Consider the following 24832-nt stretch of genomic DNA (forward strand, 5'->3'; position numbering starts at 1 on the left):
GCTGGAACCCGGAGTAGAGGGCGGGCCTGGGTCCCCCCAAACCTCCCAACTCCTGGTCAGACACAGGAGTCGTCGACCTGGACTGTGAATTCAGAAAAATGGCCAAGCTGAGGGCTGCCGTGAAGCTCCAAGGTGAGCACATCCGCCAATAAGCGCAAGACCCACCAAGGTAGAGGAGCAACTTTGTCACAGTAGGTTTATAGTCAAAAATGGTTTTACACAAAAGTAATAAACAGAAATATATCTTCAGTATCACCCACTAATGACACTATTGTTGATAGCACATTCTTGTGGAGAGGGTACAGAACAGCCGGGCACATCTGGGATCATACATCCACTCAAAAATGTCGCCAGGACTATTCACTTGAATTTAGAAATGAACTCACTTCAGCCACACCTATGCCCATTATGTGCTGGTTTTCCACTAACTTTCATTTGACTGAATTTCACTGGCATAGAATTAAACTTTTAGATTTGTACACACAAACGTTTTCACCAAAGTGCTTATATAAACAAAAAATAATAAAACCACTTGATTTACCTGACTAAACACAACTAACACAGTTTGAGTAGCAAATATAGACTGTTGAATACTCCACAGAGGTATTTTTTTTGACAAAAATGTAAAATACTTTTGAATAGATAAATGGGAGGAAATAAAACTATTTGCTGTAAATTATTCCCTCAGTTATAGAGTGAGCTGGAGTGAAATTCAGACCTCACTGTAGCTAATACAAGTTTTCCCACTGATGCCAACAAGGCCAATATTTCATCCAGTTTGTATAAGGCTGGGCAACTGGAGCCCTGAGTTACATATCCAGCTCAGCAACATATTTCCTTTGTGACCTTTGGTAACACAAAATCCATCCATGCCTCAGTTTCTTCACCTAAAAATGGGGACAGTGTCTATTTCATTGGAGTGTTGTGAAGCTAAACTAAATCTCTATCTGTGAGGTTTGGATTTTTTTAAAAAAGGGAAAAGATAGGGGTAAAAGGTGCAGACAACCACATTTAAAGTAGATAAACTATTTTTAAAAAGTAAAAAATACACCTCAACATTTAATTTAAACCTGCACATCCTCAACCCATCATGTCATGCATAGCCATCTTCCATCCATGTCATGCATAGCCAGTACTTGGGTCATCAAACATCTGGAAACTTTACATACAATGCCTTAATGCTTTGCAACTGCTGAGCATAACAGAGCAAAATAAGGTTCAGAATTGATTCTGAATTATGTTATTTTTGTGACTATAAATCAGACACCAGATATCTAAACCTACTTTACATCCATTATCTTCTGCCACACTCTGCAATTAGTATGCAGCTTTTTTGTCTTTATTCCCATATCAGTGTCCCATAAAGTAATTAAAACACCTCAGAAGTTCTGTTTTCAAAAATTTAATTTTTTGTCAAATTTTATACAGGGAAGAGTTTTCTTCTTTAAAAAAATTTTTTTTCCATGTTGCAAAATAATCACCTCCCGTTTTAGTTTATACCACCATATTATATGTACGTACCATTTCCAATATTTGATTAATAGGAATAACAAAAAACAAAAGCCAGTCACTTGAAAAAACACTATGAATTATATACATTCAAGAACTGCATTACTATCAGAGAAACCAGATTTCTTTCTCAAAGGAAGCGAATTCCAAAATATTGTATTTTTTAAAAAAGACTCTTTTTGTGAAAATATGAAAAACTTTATAAACTAGCAGACTGACTGACTCTGGGAATGAATATCTATTGACTTCTGGTTGCTGACCTATGGCTCTGTTTGATCTCTAAATTTGATATTTCACCCTTTTGTTAGTAATGACATTATTGGGTATAATACTGAGATGTTTAATATTTATTAGATTGAAACAAGCTTGGGGGCAAGTAAGAGAACACAAATAATTGGGTTGTTAGGCTTTGCTATAGTAAAAAGGCCTGTTTTAACTAGTGTGAGGCATGGTGTGACAGGCTTGATTTTTAGGTTAGTTAATGTATGCCTGAGGACTTAATCCCAATTCAAGAAGTATGCCTTCACATTCTATGTGACAAACAAATGACCACAGAAGGACAGGTAATGCCATAAGCTTGCAAAAGTTAACTTGAAATAGGGGGACAGTTTGCGGGCTTTCGAAAAATTTTGTACTATAGTAACAAGGCAGTTAGACCGCATTGCCGTATATGATTTATTATGAAACTGACTGACACAAATATTTAGGTCACTGATCAGAAGTATAATTATGGATACCCAGAATGCCACACGATTTATTCGTGCCCCACAGGATAGGGGCAGGAATAAGTTTACGATGATAAATAAAAGGGTCAAATATGTACTGTATCTGTATGGTTACATAAAGGATGGGTATAAAAGATATGACTTCATTCCCTAAATGTTGGGTGTATTAGGTCCTGAAACTGTGCCAACTGGTTGGTGCCCTACTCTGATGTGCTCCATTGCCTGAATTTTTCTCTTTGTTTTTCATAAGGTTTAAGAATCTGTGGGTATGCTATCAATTCTAAAACCTATCTCTCGGTACACTGCTTTATGTTTGGTTATATTAATAAGTGGACTTATTTGGTTGGTATTAAAAGCTTTTATTGGATTTCATCACGTATGTCATCAATCTCCCAATCAATGAGAAACTTCTGTTTAGCTACCTATCATGAAAAGAACTTGTGCTAAAGTAAGCTTCGTACAGACACATACAATAATTAATCAGGCTGCATGGTAGATTCATCTGGTTCACATTGCTAGATATTTGCATTAGATTTGGATCAACTGCAGGTGCACCTATGTGAATGCAAGGACAAACTCTTTATCAATAGCAATTTCATATTCACTATAAAAACATATATGGATACACTATAGGATTTTCCTTTTTAAAAAGATATATCTCCAGTGTGGCTCCTAATACAAATCTGACAGGATTAATGCTCTATTGGAAAGCCCAAATCAGTAAGCCACCTAATACAGGGGTCAGATCAGTATGGCAAATGCAACCCTCTTACTATTCCCAGAGGACCAGAGTACATTGTACAGTCATTTACATGAGTATAAACACTGAATTACTTAGGGCTACATCATATCATCAACAAATGACATCAAGTTGTTCATACAGAGTGCATAATATGGCCTTTAATATTGTTGCTAAGTGTGAAATCATCAGAGCAAACAGGATCTCTCCATACAACTGGTTTGTCATCCCACAGCTGCTGTGATCTGAGGCCATGGTCTACATGGATTTTGTAATAGTACATTTCAATTTCGGTATTTCAGTAATATATTATCATTAGCATTCTGCAGCATTGTTTCTAATTAAGTCACTGGGGCAGGCCTGTGTAGGAACGAGTGAATACCAGGCCACAATGGGCTCCTCACTGGTGCCTATGTGGATGACTGTCCCAACTTTAAGAGGGCTGTCCACCTATGTGATTGTAAAAGTTCATACTGTGGGGAGTGATCTCCCATTACCTCCAGGCCCAGCTGTCTTGTCTTGTTGCATTACATCATTGCCTCCGCTCTCTACTCCAACGCAGAGCACATCACTTCAGGAAGAAATGGAAGCAACGCAGTAATGTAAGATGACCCCAACAGCATCTGAAGATCTCTCCCAGTAGTAGTATAACTCTGATTAGCCACAGGGGAAACATCTTGTTGGATGCTAAACACATATTACCTTTCTCTTGTTACTTATTTTCTTTTCCTATTTTTTCCTTTTTAAGGAAGGGCCAGAAACATGGCTAAGAGAGAGAGGGAGAAGAACAGGCAAATTAAAAAGTCATCAGGGGAACTAGGGGTGGGATTTGAGAATTGTTTTAGCTTTCTTTTAGAAGAAAGGAAGAAAGAAGAAAACGTAGCTTCAAGAAATAAAATGAAATTGAAAGAAAAGGTATTAATTAAAAACAAAAACATTCTTAGTCAATTACTTAAAAAAATTCTCAAGATGCTAGCTATGCTGTAACCTGGGTAGGACAGTGAGCAAGGATGTGGGAGTCAAAATTAAGGATGTTGGTGGAAGCTTATCAATGACTGTCATGAATTTTTAAAAATGATGCTAATTATGTGGGTTTAAATTAATGGATATTTATTTACCATCTTAATTAAGGTCTTTTGTTTGTTTATTTCTTTAGTATGTAATTTAAAGAAAATGTGTGGGATTGGCAATCTAATTGTTGTTCAAGAATGAGCAGACTTAGCAGGCCTTTCACATAACAACATCCCTGACGATCCCACTGGCATCAAATAAAGCTCAGATAAACAATTTTCTCACGAGCCTTGCACAAATGCTGTAAAAGTCAGTATTGCAGCTGGACAGAAGAGTATCTTTTGAAGCTCCACAGAAACATTCCAAAATCAAATCTGCAGTTCAAAGCTGCTCAGACAGAGTGTTCAGTTTCATAAGTGGATGACATCACCCACTGTTCAGATTTACGAAGAACCTACAAAATCTAAATCTTTCAGCCACTGGGATCCCAGAACATACCAGCATAAAAAGGAGACACTTACAGCAAAAGCATTTCCTCATGACTACACAAAAACATACTAAGAAAATTAAAAACTTGTTGGACACCTAGATACTGAAAGAAATGTAATGTAAGCACAGAGTTAAATGAAATGTTTAGCTTATGGAAGAGTCAGTTCCTCCAATTACTAACTGAGTTTAGGCTAAGAAATAAAGAGAAAAAAATCTTAGGGCTTCTCTTCATGATTTAAACATCCCAGTAACACAGTATTATGTCTACTGATATACCAATATAAAGTATATTTTACACAAAATCCTAGCTCTAATCATTTCCCTCCTCAAACAATTAACATCAAATTGATCTAATGTAAAATACAAATATTCAAAAGAGTTTATTACCATAAACCAATTATTACACATCATAATGGGAGTATTTAATATTGAATTTATCAGTGGATTATTTTCAATCTAATTTCAGATAGAACTGAGAAGATTGACCACACTGCACCTTAAGCGTGGGGGGGTGGTATTGTCTGCCTTGCCGGGTGAAGGGGTATATATCGCTTTAAGAGTATGGGGGATAGAGAAACATGGATGATGCTGCAGAAGTAAAACGGGTCAGAATGGCAATGCTGACTCATCCCCCAGAGACCAGAAGGGAAGGGAGCTGATAAAGGGCAAGCCTGGCAGGAGAAGCCCTTTTTTCCCCAGCCAGGCAGAGCAGCACCCACCCTCTCAGCAAAAATACCAAGTGGCAAAATACCAAGTTTGGTCATGACTGGCTCTGGGCATTATGCTAGCTGTTCCTTTCTTGGGGGCCTGGGAAGGAATTTTTCTCTCACCACCAGATTGGCCAAGGCGGAGTGGAGGATTCTCCACCTTCCCCACAGTGGGTTCAGGGGAGCTTTGTTAGGGTGAGTAGGGAATGGGAGTTAGACTATGATGTCACAACTCATTACGTAAGTGTGGGACGTACGTCCAGTGCAGGTATCCAGTACAGAGGGGATACAATGACCAGATAAATGACTAGGTAAATGATTTAAAGGAGGTGTTTGTTAAAGGAGTTGAATGGGGGGTGGGGAGGAGGGGAGTTCAAATTGCTCATGATTGGTATGGAAGGGATCCAAACCGCCCCCCCCCTTTTATAGCCTACCTTGACCCTCATTTGAGGGGGGTTGGTAAGGTTCCAGCAACGGGTTGGCTGGGGACCAGGATGGAAAGGGGTGGGGGGTTAATGGAAGCATCCAGGTAAACACTGAAATGATCATGTAGTTCACTGCACTGCACGCTTTAATCTGCCGGGTAGTCCCAGAGATCTAATAACAAAGTTGTGGCCTAATTAGCCATACCAAGTGTCTCCCGTCTTTCTTCTGGTATAGCTGGACAAAAACATAACCTCAGTGCTATCAGGATAGAGATTATAATTATAAAATAAAGAATAGTCTAAATTATAATATTTGCCTTATAATAATCAGAAAACAAATACTAAAGCTTCATTTGTTCACAGGGTCCTATTAAGTTACTGTTTAATCAGCATTAAAAGTAGAAAGAGAGGGAAAGATGGTGCTGTGGGTAAATTCACTAATCCAGTGACACCACCATTTTGCTGTTGAGTGTCACATGATTTATTTCTTTTTTAAAAGACCCTGACTTGGCACAGTCTTGAGTGTCAGTCAAACACTATCTTCTTCACTATGTTCAGCTACCATGCCCTTGTTTCCTTTTTCCCTTGGTTACACCCACACCACCTAACCTCTCCTTGCTCTCCTTGTCTGTACTCACTGCACTGTCTACACATACGTACAACACTAAAACACATCATCATCTTCCTGTCCTACTTTCACCCATGTCACCAATGCTCACAATTACATCATGAGTCTTGAAATATTTGATATTTTTCTTGAAGCCCCAGCTCCTGGAGTAATGTGATTACCTGAGAATCTCAGCTTTCATTTGAGAAAAAAAAAAGTTTCTACCCCTCCTGGCTGCTAAAAAATGTGAAATCCAAAGGTTCAAGAAGCAGAAGACAAATAAAAAGAATGTATGATTTGTGAACACTCAGGATTGTCAGTCCTGATACATGCGACCACTAGGTTAACTAGACGACATGAACTCAAGTGCCAGCAATATACAGCTGACACGCAACTCCACCTGTCTTCACCAAATAGAAACACACCACTTCCACCAAAATGGCCCAGTCCTTGGATGAGTTCAGCTCATGGATGAATAACAACTGGCTGAAGCTGAACCCATGGTAACAGAGCTTATGCTGGTGAGAAGAGGAAAGTATTTTGAGGAGTTTGCAGCTACCGTGAAGTCTCTTTTGATTGCAGGTTCACATCCACAATTACTCAATTAAGTCCATAGTCTAGGAGTATTCTTGGTTTCCCGTGGATGCTGAGCTCTCACATCACAATGGCTGCAAGTAATGCTTTCTATCATCTCCAGTTATCTAAGAAACTCCATCCCATTCTGGTGGATGAAGACCTTGCCTCAGTTATTAATGCCTTTGTCGCCTCTTGGCTGGAATTTAACAATGTGATATATCTTGGCATGAAGTATTCAGCACTTAGGAAACTCCAACTGGTACAAAATGCTGTAGCCCATCTCCTCAGCAACACAGGCTATCGTGAGCACATCATACCTGTCCTCTGCTTTCTAAACTGGCTTTCCATAGAATTATGAATTGATTTAGCGGTCTCAGTCCTTATCGTTAAAGTGATCTATGGCCTAGGCCCAGGATACCTAAAAGAATGCTTAAAGCTCTGAGATGAAGGTTGGAATTTACAGCTTCACTCCTGTGGCACAATGGAGCTCTCAACAATAGAGTAAAGAAAGAACCTTCCCTGGGGTGGTCCAAGACTGTGGAATGAACTCCACCAGAAACTAAGGACTATCACAAACCTCACCACTTTCCACTCCAAGAGCCAGGTTCATTTCTTTGTTCTTGCCTTGTCTAGTATAAACACATAACAAGAGGTATATTTAACAACAACAACAAAGGGACATTCCACTCCCTGTGCTTCTCCCTCTGGGAAAAAGATGAGAGAACAAACAACATGTGACAGATGTGTAGCTATGTTGCTTGAAGCACTACTGGAAGGTGCTATGATGATTAGGGTGGCATGAAAACATATATATAATAGAACACATTCACTCCACCATACATGTGACATAAAAGTACACAGATGCCACCTTCCCATCCTCAACTGGCTCATCTGATTTACAATAAGGACCAGCTCCAATGTGTGCTAGGCTGTTTCAGCTGCTCCTCTGCTCTAGTATGTGCTAATGAAATGTACATTGCATACCATTGGTTCAACTTTGCATAGGGTTGCCAATTTTGGTGGGGAGTATTCCCGGAGGTTTCATCACGATATAATGCTTAATTAAAGAATAATGTTTAATTCCTGGAGACTCCAGGACAATCCTGAAGGCCTGGCAACCCTGCCATTGTAGGAAGATCACAAGTGGAATTTAGCTTCCATCATAGCCCCCAATAGTCATGTGACTGCATCACATAACCTCCAGTTTAGTACGAATAGCAGTTTCTGTTCAAGAGAGAATCCCAAGAATAAGAAAGGAGAGATGGAAGTACATTGAATTTGGGTTCTGCATGGTGAAATGGCTCAGCACCAGACTAGGCTATAGCGAATACTGTTTTATTACTGTGATGGTTACTAACAATCACAGCAGTTGTGCCAATATTGAACACTAAGTTAAGGTTGTGAAATACTTTCCAAGATAAAATGCTATTTTCACATGCTCATACATTTTCTAATCAGTCACTCTGGATTGACATTTGCCATGTGTGGTCTTTGTTCAAAGATGAAATTCACCCATTTTTTGGGATTATACTTATGTCAAAAATCCCACATTTCTTTTGATTAACAAAAACTAGCCATGGTTTGGTTTTCTGGTTTTGTTGTTGCTCTCTCTGTGTTATAAACATGGATGCATCAAAAACAGCTTGAAGTTTGAAAGCTGAAGCCTGCTACTGATGCAGCTGTTGCAGGGAAGTGCAGTATCCCTGTTTATAGCACCTGTCCTGGCATGTCCCTGCTGGATTTATAAAAGTATTTTTGTCCCTTGTTTTTGTAACTCTTGCAATTTGAAGATCTGCTGGCCAGCTAAGCTGGTGAAATTGAGGACAGGCTGACTGGTCGTGTACACCTGGAGAGCCATCCCACTGCAGGACTGTCTACATGTACACAACCCAGCCAGACTTTCCAGTGAGCTCTCTCACACAGAAAGTAAAAAAACAAGAAGTGCACATTTTCAAAAATCATTCATAATTAATTTAACAACTAACATTTTCTCTGATTCCTAGCACTGATACAGAGACCTAAACAGCTTAGCAGATGTTCCTTTCTATAAAGTGAATGGGAGAGCGCAACCTGCTTCCAAAGCAGTGAGTGATAACATGCAGTCAAATACCAGGAATCTATTAAACAAGCCTTCTCAGTCAGCACAGAAATTAGCATTTAATAAATTACAAAGTGGAAGAAATAAATCTTATTGGAAAACAAAATCCATTTTGAGTTTCAAAGTTGATCTTGACAAAGCAAGTAAAAATTATTTTAAAAAACTTTATAGCTTTTGAGTAACAGTGTCCCTGAAAGAAAAAGGGCAATTTCCCATGAAATTTCTTATTACATAGCAGATATCTGGGGGCAATATTTAGTGCTACCAAAAGGAGCATGCCCTCTTTAAAACCAAACACAATACTGTTTCAGCATATACATTTAGATTAGAAGGTACTGCATGGCTTTTCAATTCAAGAGAAGACTACCACCTAGTCAAATCAAGGGGAGTTATGCTCACCTACATGAAGCAGAATTTGCCCCTTGATTTGGAAAATGCTTTGAGTGCAAATTGATTGGATTACTAGTGAGGGATATGCCATGGGGCGCTAAAGAACTTGTGAAAAGAACGGCTCAGCATGTTGAAAATTTTTGTTTCTGAATGGGATTGAACCGCAGCAGTAAAGATTATTAAAAGAGAACAGAAGGTAGAATTTTAGGCCCCATAGCTCTGTGTCTAGTAATCAAATAAAATAATATGAACTAAAGTAACTCCAATTTTGATTCTCTCATTTCCTTGATTTTAATGAATAACAGTAAGTAAAGATTTTTTTTTAATATTGAGGACCTCATTCTGACCCTTTACTCACAAAGGCGAGCAGTGGCACACACAAAAAGTCATAATTACTTCATGGGACTAATCATGGAGTAAGGTACCATGCAAAGTGAGTAAGGATCGCAGAATCTGGCCACAAATTACAGATAGTTAATATTTCTGAAATCCTAGAAACTCTGTATAAAATAGCACAACACCAATTCCACAGCAGACAAACTGTAATTGAGTCAAACGGCACATTGTACTTTTGTCTAAAACTTGTATCTACTGTTTTCTAACTATCTTAAATTTACCAGTTACTGCAGTTCAGTATGAAATAGTTTTGGAAACATTCTCTTCCAATTTTCATGCAATTACAGATAATCTTTTAAAGATTAAATATTTGATTATGTTACTAGGAATGAGATATCTGAATGAAGTCATTGTAGAATGATTGACACAATCTTACTTGACTTAAAAGTTGAGAAACTTCCTTAGCATGCTCAAAATCTGGTCTTCCGAGTACAGCAGTCTCCTTATTCATTTCTCCTCTTTGTTTCTTATATTCAGCCTTTAAAAAAAGAAATGAATACTAATCTCAATTAAACTGTATTTGCTTCTGTTTTATCAAAGGAAATGTAAGCATTATAGTTAACAAAACAGAAAGTATCATTAAGTGACCTGAACTGACACTAGTCTCACTAATGCTCTAATCAGCTCTGAAAAGAAGGCCTTCCCAGGCTTTATCTGTTCTAAAAATATAAATTTATTTTATTTGAAACACAGTGAACTTCACTCACAAGGTTCAAGTTTAACCAAATACAGAGCCTAAGCCTGAGAAATAGTGATCTCCCACTGTTCCCAATAAAGTCAGAGTGAGTTAAAATGGACCAGCATTTCTGAAGATCTGGTCCAGAGTTTACAAAAGATTATTTTTAGAGGCTGAAAATAGTTTTAGAACAAGACTAGGCTGAGAGAGTGCCTGCCTCTTTCAAATAAAGGATCAAATACCACTCAGTTATATCAGTGCAATCCCCTTAAAGTTAATGGAGTTGCACTAGTGTAACAGATGGACTTTGGCCCACAGGGTGGATGTTACATGATATTTCTAGCTGAACAAACTCCCCTGCAGATGCACTGCACATTCTTTCTAAAATGTATTGAAAAAGGAACACGCAGATGTACCCACAAAAGATTCTGTGACACACCTCAAACTATGTCCACTGGCTAAATTAGGATTTTACACTATGAAGGCAGTGTAACTCTGGCAGTAGGTATAGTACCTACAACTGACTAGAGCAAAAACATGTCCCAAAGTTATTCAAAACCAAGGTGAAGATTTTCAAAAGACATTAGTGATTCTGGGTGCTCAACTTGAGCCACCTTAAAGGGGCCTGGGTTTTAGAAAATACTGCGCACACACCCTATGAAAATCAGGGCCCTTTAAGGTGTATCAAGTTGGTCAGCTAAAATTTAAGAAACGATAATCTCTAGTCACCTTTGAAAATCTTGGTTTTACAGACTTCTGGATAGCTTAATTTTTCTACAATAAAAAAATTAAACTATATTACATACTGTTACAGTAGCAGCCAAAACATGCTAGGTACTGTCCCAACATGTAGAAAGACACAGATGGCTAAATATAAATGTAGGTGTCTAAGTTTTAACATTTTAGACAGCATTCTTTACACTTTGACAGAGGATGGAATGAATAAAATAGTCAGTAAGTTTTAAAACGGACAGAAAGGGTCACTGAAGATCATACATTGCTTATTATCTTTGATATCTTGCTTGCCATCTTTATGTCTGGCCTGTTCAGCACTTCAGTGTATCTGTGTGTATCTTGCACATCTTTCTTATATGACACCTGCCAAACAAAAGACAGTTGTGTTTAACAAACGGAGTTAGAAGTTTATAAATCATATTTGAATGACTTATGAACTCAGCCACCAAAAGCAATAAACCTCCAGATAAAATCATTTGTTCCACCCCAGTCCTACTTGACAGGGATTATTTATGCAGTGTTGTTGTAGCCATGTTGGTCCCAGGATACTAGAGACACAAGGCTGGTGAGGTAGTATCTTTTATTAGATCAACTTCTGTTGGTGAGAGAGACAAGCTTTTGAGCTTACACAGAGCTCTTCAGAAGAAGCAGCAGCAACTATGTGTAACCTCGAAAGCTTGTCTCTCTCACCAACAGAAGTTGGTCCAATAAAAGATATCACCTCACCCACCTTGTCTCTCTAGGGATTATTTAGTAAGCCCCCCACACAGATTAACAAGATAAAGAAAAAAATTTCAGAAATATACAAGATAATGTGAGCATAAAAATGGTTTTGTTTAAGACTAGAATAAAGTGCTAGCATTCCAAAGAATCACATGATTTTGTTAAAAGGCACAGCATTTCAGAAAAATTCTAACAGTGAAAGGAATAAGTCTTTTCATATGAGCAAATCTTGTTCTATACCCCCCTGTGCTGCACAGAATCCCACAGTCCAGTAGGCCACTACTGTACTGTACAGGAATTGAAATCCTAATGGGATGAATAACTCTCTCAGTTGCAGAGTAGCAGTCGTGTTAGTCTGTATTCACAAAAAGAAAAGGAGTACTTGTGGCACCTTAGAGACTAACCAATTTATCTGAGCATAAGCTTTCGTGAGCTACAGCTCACTTCATCGGATGCAGTCAGTGGAAATGAGTCATTTTCCACTGAATGCATCCTATGAAGTGAGCTGTAGCTCACGAAAGCTTATGCTCAAATAAATTGGTTAGTCTCTAAGGTGCCACAAGTACTCCTTTTCTCTCAGTTGCAGCACTGTAGTTGGTATTTTATTAAATGCTCCTCCCATCAAACATGATCACAGGGATTCTTGGGGAGCCACTAAGTTGAGGTGACATCTTTCTTCATGTTTCAGCATGAGATGTTCAGGGCAGAAAATTCTTGACTGAGGAAAACGCCAGGAATATAATGAATGGGCTAGGAGGGCCTTAGCCTGAAGGCCAAGCATGAGCACGATACATCCAAAGATTCTCCTCTGTGCATGTAGGGAAACTGCACAGACCTCTGATATATTCCAGAGTCCCAAGACCTCAAGTTATAGTTCTCTTTTCCCTGGACCTTCTCTCTCCCTTGCAGAAGTACAAGTGCCAAGTCACAAGCCAATTTTCATGAATTATTTCGTTGAATCATTCTGCATGATCAAGAAAATTTCCCTTGATACTTCAAAGCTTCAATCCAATCAAAACCTTGTGTGGAAATTAGAGAGCAGAAAATAAAATCTGGCATTGCATCAATGCATCCGCATCATTTCTGTATTACTGCAGGGTCTTTTAGAATTTCTTCTGTTGCTTAAGACCTTACAATGTTTCAGTATTATATTTCAGCATCATAGGCTCTTTTGAGATTCCTTCAGCTTGAGACTTTAGCGATCACAAACCTAAAGGTAAAATTCCTATTTTCAAATGTAATATTCGAATCTGTGCATGATTTTAACAAATTCAGCTGATTGGTCAGCGTTCACGAACTGTGGCTCTGAACCATTACAGTTTGTAGAAAGAATGCATAAAAAAGAAAATATATCTATCCGTTTTTTGCAAATATTTTTAAAGTATCTTTAAGCCAACCAGAAAGTAAGTTTGCATCCATATGATGTCAGCCTAATAGACAAGCTAAGTAAGCTTCAATCTGCTGGCAGTTTGCCCACAAATCAGATCTTAGCATTTTTAACCCACAAAGAGTGACACAGTACAATCAACAGCTAAACTCAGATAAAATGCTATCATAATCATCACCCATCCTTAAAACTAACATTTCTTGTTTGCTACCAGTTTGTTTTTTAAAGAAAACTACGTGTACATACAAGCACTTGCATTGCAGAGCTTTACATGGATTCAGCTAATTATATGCTGTTCATCCTAATGACCACATGAGGTGAGGTGAACACCACAAAGGCAGCAGGGACAGGTTTTTGAATAGAGCCCTACCATCCATGTAAATTGCAAATTAAAGGCCAGCATATGTGCTAAAAACAGACATTAGGATTGAAGTGACTAGTAAATTCAAATAAGGGAAAATCAGTGTACCACAAACCATGGTGGTGGAAGTGGTGAAAGCTTGGGCACTTATTGCGCCCAAATGACATGGTCATTTACAGCATGAAATAATGGATTATGGCTAGTTTTAGGATGAAGGAGGGAAAAAACATCAGACAGTGACAATCCTGTATATTTCACCGTTTCCAATGATATTTGATTCAGGACCTATTGCAATAGCTTCCCTTGAGTGAATTATTATTCTTCCTGCACCTAAACCAGAATACCTATTACTTATGTCTGAGGGAAAGTCATCTAACATTTTACAAATGTCTGCAATCTATATTTGCTCCATTCTGCGGCTTGTCATACTCCAGTGAGAATAAAAATGTTATGCAGCAGAACAGTAGTTTGTCAGAGATAGGCCAAAGAAAGAAAAAATATGTTTCCCATTTCCTGAATAACCTCAGTCTCTGGATGCTGACCCTTCCCCACTGGGACAATGTGCTGGCCTCTGTTACACAGCTGCTATTCTGCTCCGTCAAGTGAAATGCTTTTTTTATTTTTATTTTTTTTATATATAGTGCTATGTTATAACAGTAAAATGAAAACTATTCTGCTAGAGAAGGGGAACAGATGCCTCAGCGACTAACACACCACCTGAATGTGCACAATCATCGGCTGGGGTACAGAGCATGGGAAGTGAAAGAAAAAGATCACAAGAGGGAAGAGGAAAAGCAAATAAGGTGGAAAAATGAAACAAAGAAAAGAGAAACTTGTTACAAAAGAAGAAAAGCAATGGAAAAGGAAATGGAGGAAATACCTACTGTGTAGGAAAGGGAAAGACAGAGATTCAGCAGTTTGGGGCAGGGACCATCTTTTACTCTGTTTGTTCAGTCTCATGCAAAGAGATAGCTGCCAGTCAGGATTGGAATCATAATGCAAATATTAAATAGAAAAACTGTCAATCTCTTAATCCCTTCAGAACAATGTCACAGGTAGCTCAAGAACTACTTTCTGTCTCTCACTGTGGCTGGCCATGTCTGATGCGCCCATCCAAACTTATTTTTGTATAGAACTCTGTTGCTGAGACTCCGTCAGTTTTTGGCAGCAGTGAGAAGGATAAGCAGAGAGTTAACAGAAGACTAATGAGGAGTGTGAGGGAGAAAAAGAAATAGAGACAAGAGGAAAAAATCTGCATCTATTTCATCTTTGCAATTATTATGGGTATGTTAAAATATTTCTCACCAAATACTCTTGTTAGCTTTATATTGGTTTATTAATTTTAAACTAGCCTATCATTTTAGACAATTGCTATAAAAAGTGGCTTCATCCACTGAATAGTTTTAAAGGAACATGTAGTGAACTGACTGCTAATCTGAATTTAAAAAGTCTTTCTGCCTCTCCAGATTTAGCTGAATAGTCGGAATTACTTGCAAAGCACAGAAAATATTCAGCCCTAGCTCATAATTAGTTGATTAATTTTTATAGGGCCAGCTCATTTAAATAGGGACATGTCCACTAAAGTCTAATGAGATGCACCCATTTTACACCAGCTGAGGATCTGTCTTTCAGTGCTTACATTCTACATCTTTGAGATGATTTAGCTTTGATTTTATAACAGGCACTTGCATTATAGTTTCTATTCATTGGGAAATGCAACTTAAACCGGTTGCCATGTAGGATGCAGAGTCATTGGCTGTCAATCAGCTGATTTATTTTTCATATTACATTTAGAGTTCAGTAAAAGAGGCCTAGTATTAAAGGATTGAGATGCCTTTCTGCAGTTATTTATCATGTCCCTCTCCCTCACCCGTGTTCAAAATGGAATTTTAAGAAGTGTGCAAGCCTCTGTTGCTACTTCTGATATATACAATCGAAAGTCAATAAGACTTGTGCACACATAGGACTTGTGCAGACATGTGCACATATATCTGAGGGCAGAATTTGACCCTTAGTCTTAAAGTGAACTAATCATTTTGGTACTTTGAAATGGCCCGTAACTCACTCTAATTACCCTAATGGCTCTCCATCTGAGCCCCCTGACTCTGCACTACAGTGCTGTCACTCTGGAGTCCATCTACACAAGGAAAATGACTAGTTGCTGACAAACATAGTTTGTTGCTGACAAACAACAGCTTTGCATGGTTCCCCCTCAAATGGTGTTGAAAACTGTTTCCCTGCCAGTGTAGATGAAACAAAAATATTTCTGGACCATTACAGACTGACACCATCATCCTTTCTGGTAATGGGGCTGAAAACTATTTGGTCCCATTTACGCTAGCAATAAAACCGTTTTCAACACCAGTTGGGGGTGATCTGGGTGAGCTGCTGTTCACAACCACTGTCAACAGAAAGTTAGACAGCTCTGGGTGCTTTTCCTAATATATATGCAGCATAGAATACGACTGGATCCATAGTTTTAATGCAACCTTCATCAGAGGAAAAACAAGAATCCTGCCACACAGCAATTTCCAAAATGGTGGTGGACAAATGATGGTGTTTATAAATGCTCTTAATTTTAATTCTGATGATCGGGTCTTATCAAAGGACATGTAATTTCTATCCTGGAAATTGTTTTTGTGGACAGTATTCGCACTTGCATTTTAAAAGATAAACATACATTCCTATGTGTTAACATGCTTTTCTGAAAATAGTGCATTTTAATTGGTCAGTGGGGATGTTAAAAACTCTGACTTCATTTGGACTGCACAGAGCCTGCATACATTCCAGGAGTTTTCCAAATTGGTGACTAACACTTTAAAGACAACATTGCCTAGTGGGATAAGCATGGAACCAGCTGCCATGAGACCTGGGCTCTAGTCTCAACTCTGCCATCTACTTTGTGTGGCTCTGGGAAAGACTGTCTCAGATTCCTTATTTGTAAAATGGGGATAATGACACTTTCTTATTTTACAGTAGGATGCGATAAGGTTTAATTAACATTTTAAAAACAAATTGAATAGGTAAACCTTTGTATAAGTGCTAAACTTTTCATAATCTTAACTATGTCTTCACAGATTGTCTGAGGATCACCTCTTCCTTCAGTTGTAACTCACCGCCACCCACCCATCAAACCAGTTGCATCTTATTGCCCTATGGCAACTACAGTTACCTAACCGGAACAAGGATTTTCTCCTTTTCTGAAAAAGTTAATTGTGTTGTCTTCTTTTGCTATTCATTTCTTCTCTCCCTCCCATCTGTTCTGTTTTTCTCAACTTGAAAGAGGGGGAGCCTGTACCATGTGACCAGCCAGATCTCTATAGACCACCAGCAAAAACTACAGTCCAGGGTTTGGAAAATTTTGGATTAGATAAAAGGATGGCTCCACATACAGTCATAATGTATATATAGGATAGACTGGCAGTCTCTCTCCAAACTGCACGGCATTTGTGTGATGAAGTCAGACTGTTAATGTTCATTTCACACAAACTTGTATGTAACAGAAACACAATTTATAGAGAAATAGTCTGCATTAAACAAACATACTTTCATTCCAACACTGAACAGTGCTTAGAATAATATTGCAAGTATATTTCCTACAGCTAAAAATGTTTCTTTTATACTTTGTGGAGAGTGATTTTCTTTGGTAGAAGTATTAAAAAGGTAGAAAATGTTTCGTTTTACAAATGATCACATTGTTCAGGAGATTTTACAGTATTTCTCTATTATGCAGCTTCAACCCACACTTGAGCAGGGTGTTAATGTTATTCAAAGTGGTGTGAAGGCCTACAGCACATCCCAGTTTCAAATTGTCAGCACAAATGTATTGTAAGTGGAATCCAATCTTCATTTTTAAAGGAAATTGCACATTTCACACAGTTGAGTATAAATGTCAGTCTTATTTTAAAACTGAGTAAATAGTCTTAAACACATCCTAATCCTTTTAGATGTAAACCCTGCATGTAAAGGTTGAATTGAATTGGCAGACCATTGTAAGTAAACATACATTCTACTCTCTTAGGTATACTGTACTGAGTGGTGGATAAAAGAGCTTTGTCTTCCTATTCCTGCAAGAGTTTCCCTCTACCACTGCACTCTCCTCAAAGCAACGATTCTACAAACAGCCTAAGTTCCAAGAGACAGATGCTTCATATTTGGAATCCTTAATATGTCCATTAACAAACTTCCAGATTCAGAGTTGAATGGGAAGCCTCATGTGGTTCTTAATTAAACCTTTTCTCACAAAATGAGAAATCCCCAAGCAAATATTCAGCATGGTGCCCAGTAATTACACACAGTAGGTGTGTAACCATAACTGGTGTTACATACCCCATTTCTCACGGGCAATAAAAATATATCTCCACCCCATCTTAGCTCTATATCAGCAAACAAGAAAAAAACAGTGAACTGGATGCAACAAGCTGGTTTGTTCAGGCTGAATTTTCCCCCCACATTTTCCATTATTTTTAATATTCTGTTAAACAGTATCATAACAAAACATCTTTCTCCTCTGTGTTTGTTCTCCTTTATTTAACAAACTTTCTATTGTGCTGTGTTTATAGCACGAATGGAGACAGCACGACTGCTTTTTATTTACTTCCCCATCTGCACACTGCCTTCATTAATGCTGTTAACAGGAGTACGCACAGCTGTGGGAACAAAGAGGGGCTGTTCTGGACTGTGGATTTACAAATTATAATTAAAATTCAAAGGATAGTTAAGTACAGATGATGATAGTTTTTGAACCTAAAGCCCCTCTCCTGTACTTCTCCTCAACTCCTCACATATCATGGATCCCATCTCTTTTCCCATTCTTGTTTCTTTCCCTAGCCCCAATAAAACCCTTCCACATCTGCAACACTCCTTTCACCATCCTTACTGAGGACCGGAAAGGACCCCCATCTCCATGGGCAGAGAGTTTTATGCTGCAAGTTCATTTCCAGAGCCACTGGCATCTTCTCTCAAGCTATGCCCCGTTTCATACCCTCTCTTCATCTGACATCCTGGTGATTTCCAAAAGCAAGAGGAGGCACAGCTTGGCAGGTTTCAAGCAAGAGGGCAAAGCAGGGCTGGTTGTGACTTACTCTTGGGAGTCGCAGCTCACACATATGTCCCAGCAGTAGAAATCCTTCCTCTTCCCAGCATAATACCCCCCTGAAATCTCCCAACAGCCTCTTAGGCCTTGTCTACACTGGGGGGGGGGGGGAAGGAGCTAAGTTGGTCTAAGTTACGCAACTTCAGCTACAAAAATAGCATAACTGAAGTCAGTGTACTTAGAGCAACTTACCGCAGTATCTTCACTGCGGTAGGCTGACTGCTGACACTCCCCTGTTGACTCCGGCTATGCTTTTCCGCCGGTGGAGTACCAGAGTCGACAGGAAAGTGCTCGGTGGTCGATTTATCGCATCTTCACTAGACACGATAAATTGACCCCCGCTGGATCAATCACTCCAGAGGTAAGTGTAGACATGCCCTTAGTTGCTGACCAGCTCTCAAGGTTTTAAACATCTGGGAATTAGCCTAAGGGTTGTGTTACATTTTGAAGTGGACAGCGTTGATTAAGCTATTGTTAAAATGCCAGCACAAATTTATAAAAAAGGACATTCAGAATTAAGGCCTTAACTTCATTTTTCCTAAGGTATGTAACAAACATATTCGTAGATTCCATGGCCAGAAGGAACCATTGTGATCATCTAATCTGACCTGTATATCACAGGCCATAGAACTTCCCCATAATAATTCCTAGAGCAGATCTTTTAAAAAAGCATGAGAGCTTTGTTTAAAAAGCAGAAAGGGCAGAATATCTCATGCTGACCTGACATGACTCCAGTACCTCGGTACAAAAGACCAACTTAGCCTTACCTTTAAATGTCCTTACTTTTTGGTTTATCTCATCATTTTTACATTCCCTTAAAGCGACCTAATTATTCTAGCCAAATTTTGCCTAAAATTCAAGTTTAGTATAAATAAAGCTTTTGCAAAACCTAAGACCAACAGATTTTTTTCCTTGAAATTGTTTTTTGTATTTATGTTTTTCAATCAAAATAAATATTTCTCTAGCATTTGCAACCATAAAAATGCAGCATTGAACTAGTGTATGAGAACATGAAACTGAAACCAAATTTACACAGTCAAAACCTTAAATAAAGTGATAATGCTATTTTATTGTCTAAGCTGAGAGAAATGTAAAAAGCTAACAAAGCATCCATAAAATATATTAGATTTTTAAACAACTCTTTCATAAATTTATTTGTAAAACAGCAATGGAAACTTATTTTTGAAAAAACTATGGGGACAAATTCTACTCCTCAGTGACTCCAATGCAGTCCCCTGAAAAATCAGTAATTTTACCATCTATTACACTGTTGCACCCACACGTCCATATTCTGCAAATATGCTCATGAATTGTTCAATTGAACTCTTTAGGATTACTCCTGTGAATAATCTTACTCATGTGTATGAAGATTGACACTCAAAGACATAGAAGCCATTCTGTGTTTTGCATAAATAAAGCATAAATAAATATGCTGTTTTAAAGTATAAAATATGCAAATGTAAATTCAGGGAACTTTTCTTTAAAACAAATTTAAAAACTAATGGCATAACAGACAACTCCTCCTCTATGATCTAGCATAAAAATAGGTACTTAAAAATACTTTAAAAGAAAAGGAGGACTTGTGGCACCTTAGAGACTAACCAATTTATTAGAGCATAAGCTTTCGTGAGCTACAGCTCACTTCCTCAGATGCATATCGTGGAGACTGCAGCAGGCTTTATATATACACAGAGAATATGAAACAAGCCTGCTGCAGTCTCCACGATATGCATCTGAGGAAGTGAGCTGTAGCTCACGAAAGCTTATGCTCTAATAAATTGGTTAGTCTCTAAGGTGCCACAAGTCCTCCTTTTCTTTTTGCGAATACAGACTAACACGGCTGCTACTCTGAAACCTAAAAATACTTTGACGCTTAACCTACACACACGCACACACACAGAGGTTATGCTCCCAGTGATTTTTAAATACATATTTTTACTTTTCATATATATATGGATGGTTTTAGAAAGCTAAATAAAACCCCATGGAACACTGAAATATAACATGAACATTTTATATGCAGTAAATAGACTCGACCACTACTGCAACAATGTAATAAATTAAGAGAAGAGAGTACTTACATTACTCTGGCGTTTACTGACTTCCATAGCATGCTTAACATCTGGGGGCTCTGTCATATGTGCATAATCTGATGTCCCTTTTTCAGCATCATGTTTCTGTTTGTAGAGTACCTTAACAAGATGTAGATAAAGACAGATATAATAGCAGGTATCATTTTAAAAGGATAATACTTAAATTTATTAATCACTATTTTGAAGGAAAATGACACTAGCTTGAATATATGAACTAGTTTGCTTATTTTTGTAGTAGAAATTAAGCCAAACAAGCAGTCCTACAGCTTTCATAGTACTGCATGTGTATATATACATACACGTCCACCAAACATGAAAAGCTTACAATATACCTATCCTTAACATAAGCTTTTATGCTTACATTTAGAAAATTTACCAGGTTTTGATGCCTGAAGAAGAAACAAGCATCAAAGAGATGTGTTTTCAAACAGCTCTCTATAGCAAGCATTAAAATAATCCATGAGAAAACAGCAAATACTAAAACAATAAGGTTGAAAGTTGATCAGGAGAAGGATGATTTGAAACTAAAATCCTCAATACAAAGAAGATAATACCCTAAAATTCTCGAGAAAATAGCACCTAAGAACATGGCCCTGGACTATTTAAATATATGGTATTGGAAATCTGTGGAAATATCCTATCTTGGCTATTTGCAAGGCACGAGGATTCTATAGGAGAACCACAAATCAAGCACCCAAGGGGATATAAAGTACCTACACTGACTATATAGTGTAACAAGAAGATCCACAGATCAAAGATAAATGTGAAAAGTAGCTTTTTTGTCATACTACCATATTAATGCAAATCCAAAACATGGAAAACATAAAATGTGCCATATTTCTGAAGGATGTAAAACCAAAGATGGCTTTGTCCTCAGAAAACAACAACAAAAACCAGATAAAATTTATAGCAAAACAAAAATCTGAGCCACTATCTTGTTGTATTGTATATTACATTTTGCGGCTGGCAAAGCAAGTAGCCCCCAACAAGACTATAATCAGGGCCGGTTCTAGAATTTTTGCGGCCCCAAGAAAAAAAATTCGGCCGCCCCCGCTTTTTTTTCGTGCTGCCCCGCCCCAACTCCGCTCCTTCCCAACCCCTTCCCCAAATCCCCGGCCCCGCCTCCTCCCCCGGGCATGCCGCATTCCCCCCCAACCTCCCGCCCTAGCTCACCTCCACTCCACCTGCTCCCCAGAGTGCACCGCCACTCGGCTTCTCCCCTCTCCCTCCCAGGCTTGCTGCACGACACAGTGACTGTAACAAACAGCTGTTTCGCGCGCAACAAACCTGGGAGGGAGGGAGAGATGCAGAGCGGCGGCAGCGCGCTCCGGGGAGCAGGCAGAGGCGGAGCAAAGGCAAGCTGGGGCACATTTCTAGGGGCGGCTTGGCCGGTGCCGGAATGCCACCCCTAGAAATGTGCCGCCCCAAGCACCTGCTTGTTTTGCTGGTGCCTAGAGCCGGCCCTGACTATAATAGCACTCTACTTTTGTAATCCGCTATCAAAAGGTATAAAACATGCTATACAGAAATATTTTCCCTCTACCCCTCCCTCGCAGGGAGTCGCTTTCATGATGTTTCCAACACTAGCCCGTCTGAAGAATAAGTCCCAAGATTGCTTCCAAAATAGGATCATCCACTTTGTTGTATCCACGTAGCACCATCCACTTTGCTGGTCCAACATTTCATTTTTTATATTGAAATGTTGGCTGTAGCTCCAAAGCTACCAACGTGATGAACTGTATGTTAATTGCACTACAGCATCCAGTCGTTTATGAAAACAAAGCTTTTTCAGTAGCTCAGTGGAAATGTATTTAGCTTGCAACTTGACAGCTGTATTCTTTATAATCTCCTTTCTCAGTGTTCTCCATTTATCTTAATTATGTAAGGGGCATTGTCAGCAGATTGAGGGACATGATCATTCCCCTCTATTTAACATTGGTGAGGTCTCATCTGGAGTACTGTGTCCAGTTTTGTGCCCCACACTACAAGGATGTGGAAAAATTGGAAAGAGTCCAGCGAAGGGCAACAAAAATGATTAGGGGGCTCGAGCACATGACTTATGAGGAAAGGCTGAGGAAACTGGGATTTAGTCTGCAGAAGAAAAGAATGAGGGGGGCTTTGATAGCTGCTTTCAACTACCTGAAAGGGGGTTCCAAAGAGGATGGATTTAGACTGTTCTCAGTGGTAGCAGATGACAGAACAAGGAGTAATGGTCTCAAGTTGCAGTGGGGGAGGTTTAGGTTGGATGTTAGGAAAAACTTTTTCACTAGGAGGGTGGTGAAGCACTGGAATGGGTTATCTAGGGAGGTGGTGGAATCTCCTTCCTCAGAAGTTTTTAAGGTCAGGCTTGACAACTCCCTGGCTGGGATGATTTAGTTGGGGATTGGTTCTGCTTTGAGCAGGGGGTTGGACCAGATGACCTCCTGAGGTCCCTTCTAATCCTGATATTCTATGATTCTATGTAATAATGTAATATTTTATTTTGCAAGATATAGAATGACAGAATTATTTTTCATTGGAACAAGCCAAAAATTCATCTAATGTAATCTACCCATCTGGAGTGCAAAGAGATCATATATCCATAAACTATTTCCCATAATATGGATAATCAAGTTTGAAAGAGTTCTAGAAATGTCAATTTCACCAGTATTCTTGGAAACATGTTATTTATCTACAGTAAGTTATCTTGTGTTTATAAATTTCTTCCTATTTCATATAAATTTTCCATGCTATGGCATATTAGTTTTTATTTTTAAACATTAGTATATAGCACAATAAATGTGCTTTACAGAAAGATTAAAGATTACAGGTCCTACAAAAAGCCTTAACTCTGCCCCATGTAATAACAATACATTATGATGAATGCATTTTAGAGTTTGTGCCAGAGATTAAACCGATTTGTATAGATAAAATAAGTTTTAGCTCTCTCTCCTCCCACACCATAGTGTCAATATAGGACAGAGTCAAGACTGTTTTGGTACCCTGGCTATGCATTTCCATACTTAACATATTTAGTTTTCTTTCAAGTTTAACCTTAACTCCGAATTTCCTGAGTTACTAATGCTTGTTTTTGCATAATTACAATGTTTTAAAATAATTTTTACCTTTACATTTATCATTAAGTTACTGATATGAACCCTCAACCTTGACACCAATTTAACCTAGTGTTATTGTTGCTTGTTTTGTCGTTGTTGGGTTTTCTGTTTTTGATCTAGGAATATATATAAAACGTGCACGCAGTAGTAGAGGAAATGGCATGTAATATGTCCGTGAAAGAATTAAGTTACCAGATATGCGTTTGAATACAGAATTATAACTAATAGCCAGCTGGGCTATTACTATTTGCTGCTTTTCAGGCAGAGAGAAAATTATGGACACAACATACTTCACCATAACAAAAGCATTAAGAGTTATACCTAACAGTGTAACATTGTGTAATATGGGTACCAAGCATAAAATTGAAGGGTAACCTTTACAAACTTGGATGCCAGTTTTGGTCTCAATAAATTACATTACAATGGTGCAATAAAGCTCAAGAAACCACTTACAGCACATCTTAAAATAACAGGAGGGCTCTGTTTATTAGAAAGAAATTACGTCCATGCTCTATGACTCTCCTGGAAGTCAAACCTGGGACTTAAGATTCACTTGATTTATCATCATCATCAAAAACAAGCAGAAAATATTATTAAACATCCATATGTAGCAACTGCTCAAAAGAGGAAAATTAAATTGTCTGCTGACATGCCCTAATCTTCAATTTGCTTTGGGTCCTTTTTTTTTCCAGATAAGGAATAACCAGCACAATTTTTTTGTCATGGTAGAAACAAAGTGATGGAATGTGTACAATCTTTAATGATGTTCCTTACATCATTTCCTTCCTTGAGCCATTAGAAATGCTTTATCTTTGTGTGTGATACTTTTTAAAAAAATGTTGGGGAAGGGGGTCTCATAGTTGTTTTTCAGCGTTGAAAAAGACAAGGCACAAAACTAGAGTTCATGGGGAATTTTCCAGTGGAAAATGCCATTTTTGTAAAATCAGAATTTTCTGTGGGAAAATTCCAGCTTGCTAGAAAATGTCTATTTTTCC

General features: G+C 38.4%; 1 protein-coding gene across 4 annotated transcripts in view; it reads right to left on the reverse strand.

Annotated features, from left to right (window-relative positions):
- NEBL (nebulette) overlaps positions 1-24832 on the reverse strand; it is a gene marked incomplete at its 5' end in the record, with an annotated part of 406620 nt that overhangs the window by 90908 nt on the left and 290880 nt on the right. The window contains 3 exons of one of the 4 annotated variants that reach the window (XM_084619775.1): positions 10049-10150; positions 11345-11446; positions 20731-20841. The exons of the other annotated variants lie outside the window; for them this stretch is intronic. Of the exons in view, the coding sequence (XP_084475901.1) occupies positions 10049-10150; positions 11345-11446; positions 20731-20841 (315 nt within the window). The remainder of the gene's footprint in view (positions 1-10048; positions 10151-11344; positions 11447-20730; positions 20842-24832) is intronic. 4 annotated transcript variants of the gene reach the window in all.

This window comes from Lepidochelys olivacea, assembly GCF_965140295.1.
Source record: "Lepidochelys olivacea isolate rLepOli2 genome assembly, chromosome: 2".
NCBI classification, from domain to species: domain Eukaryota; kingdom Metazoa; phylum Chordata; order Testudines; family Cheloniidae; genus Lepidochelys; species Lepidochelys olivacea.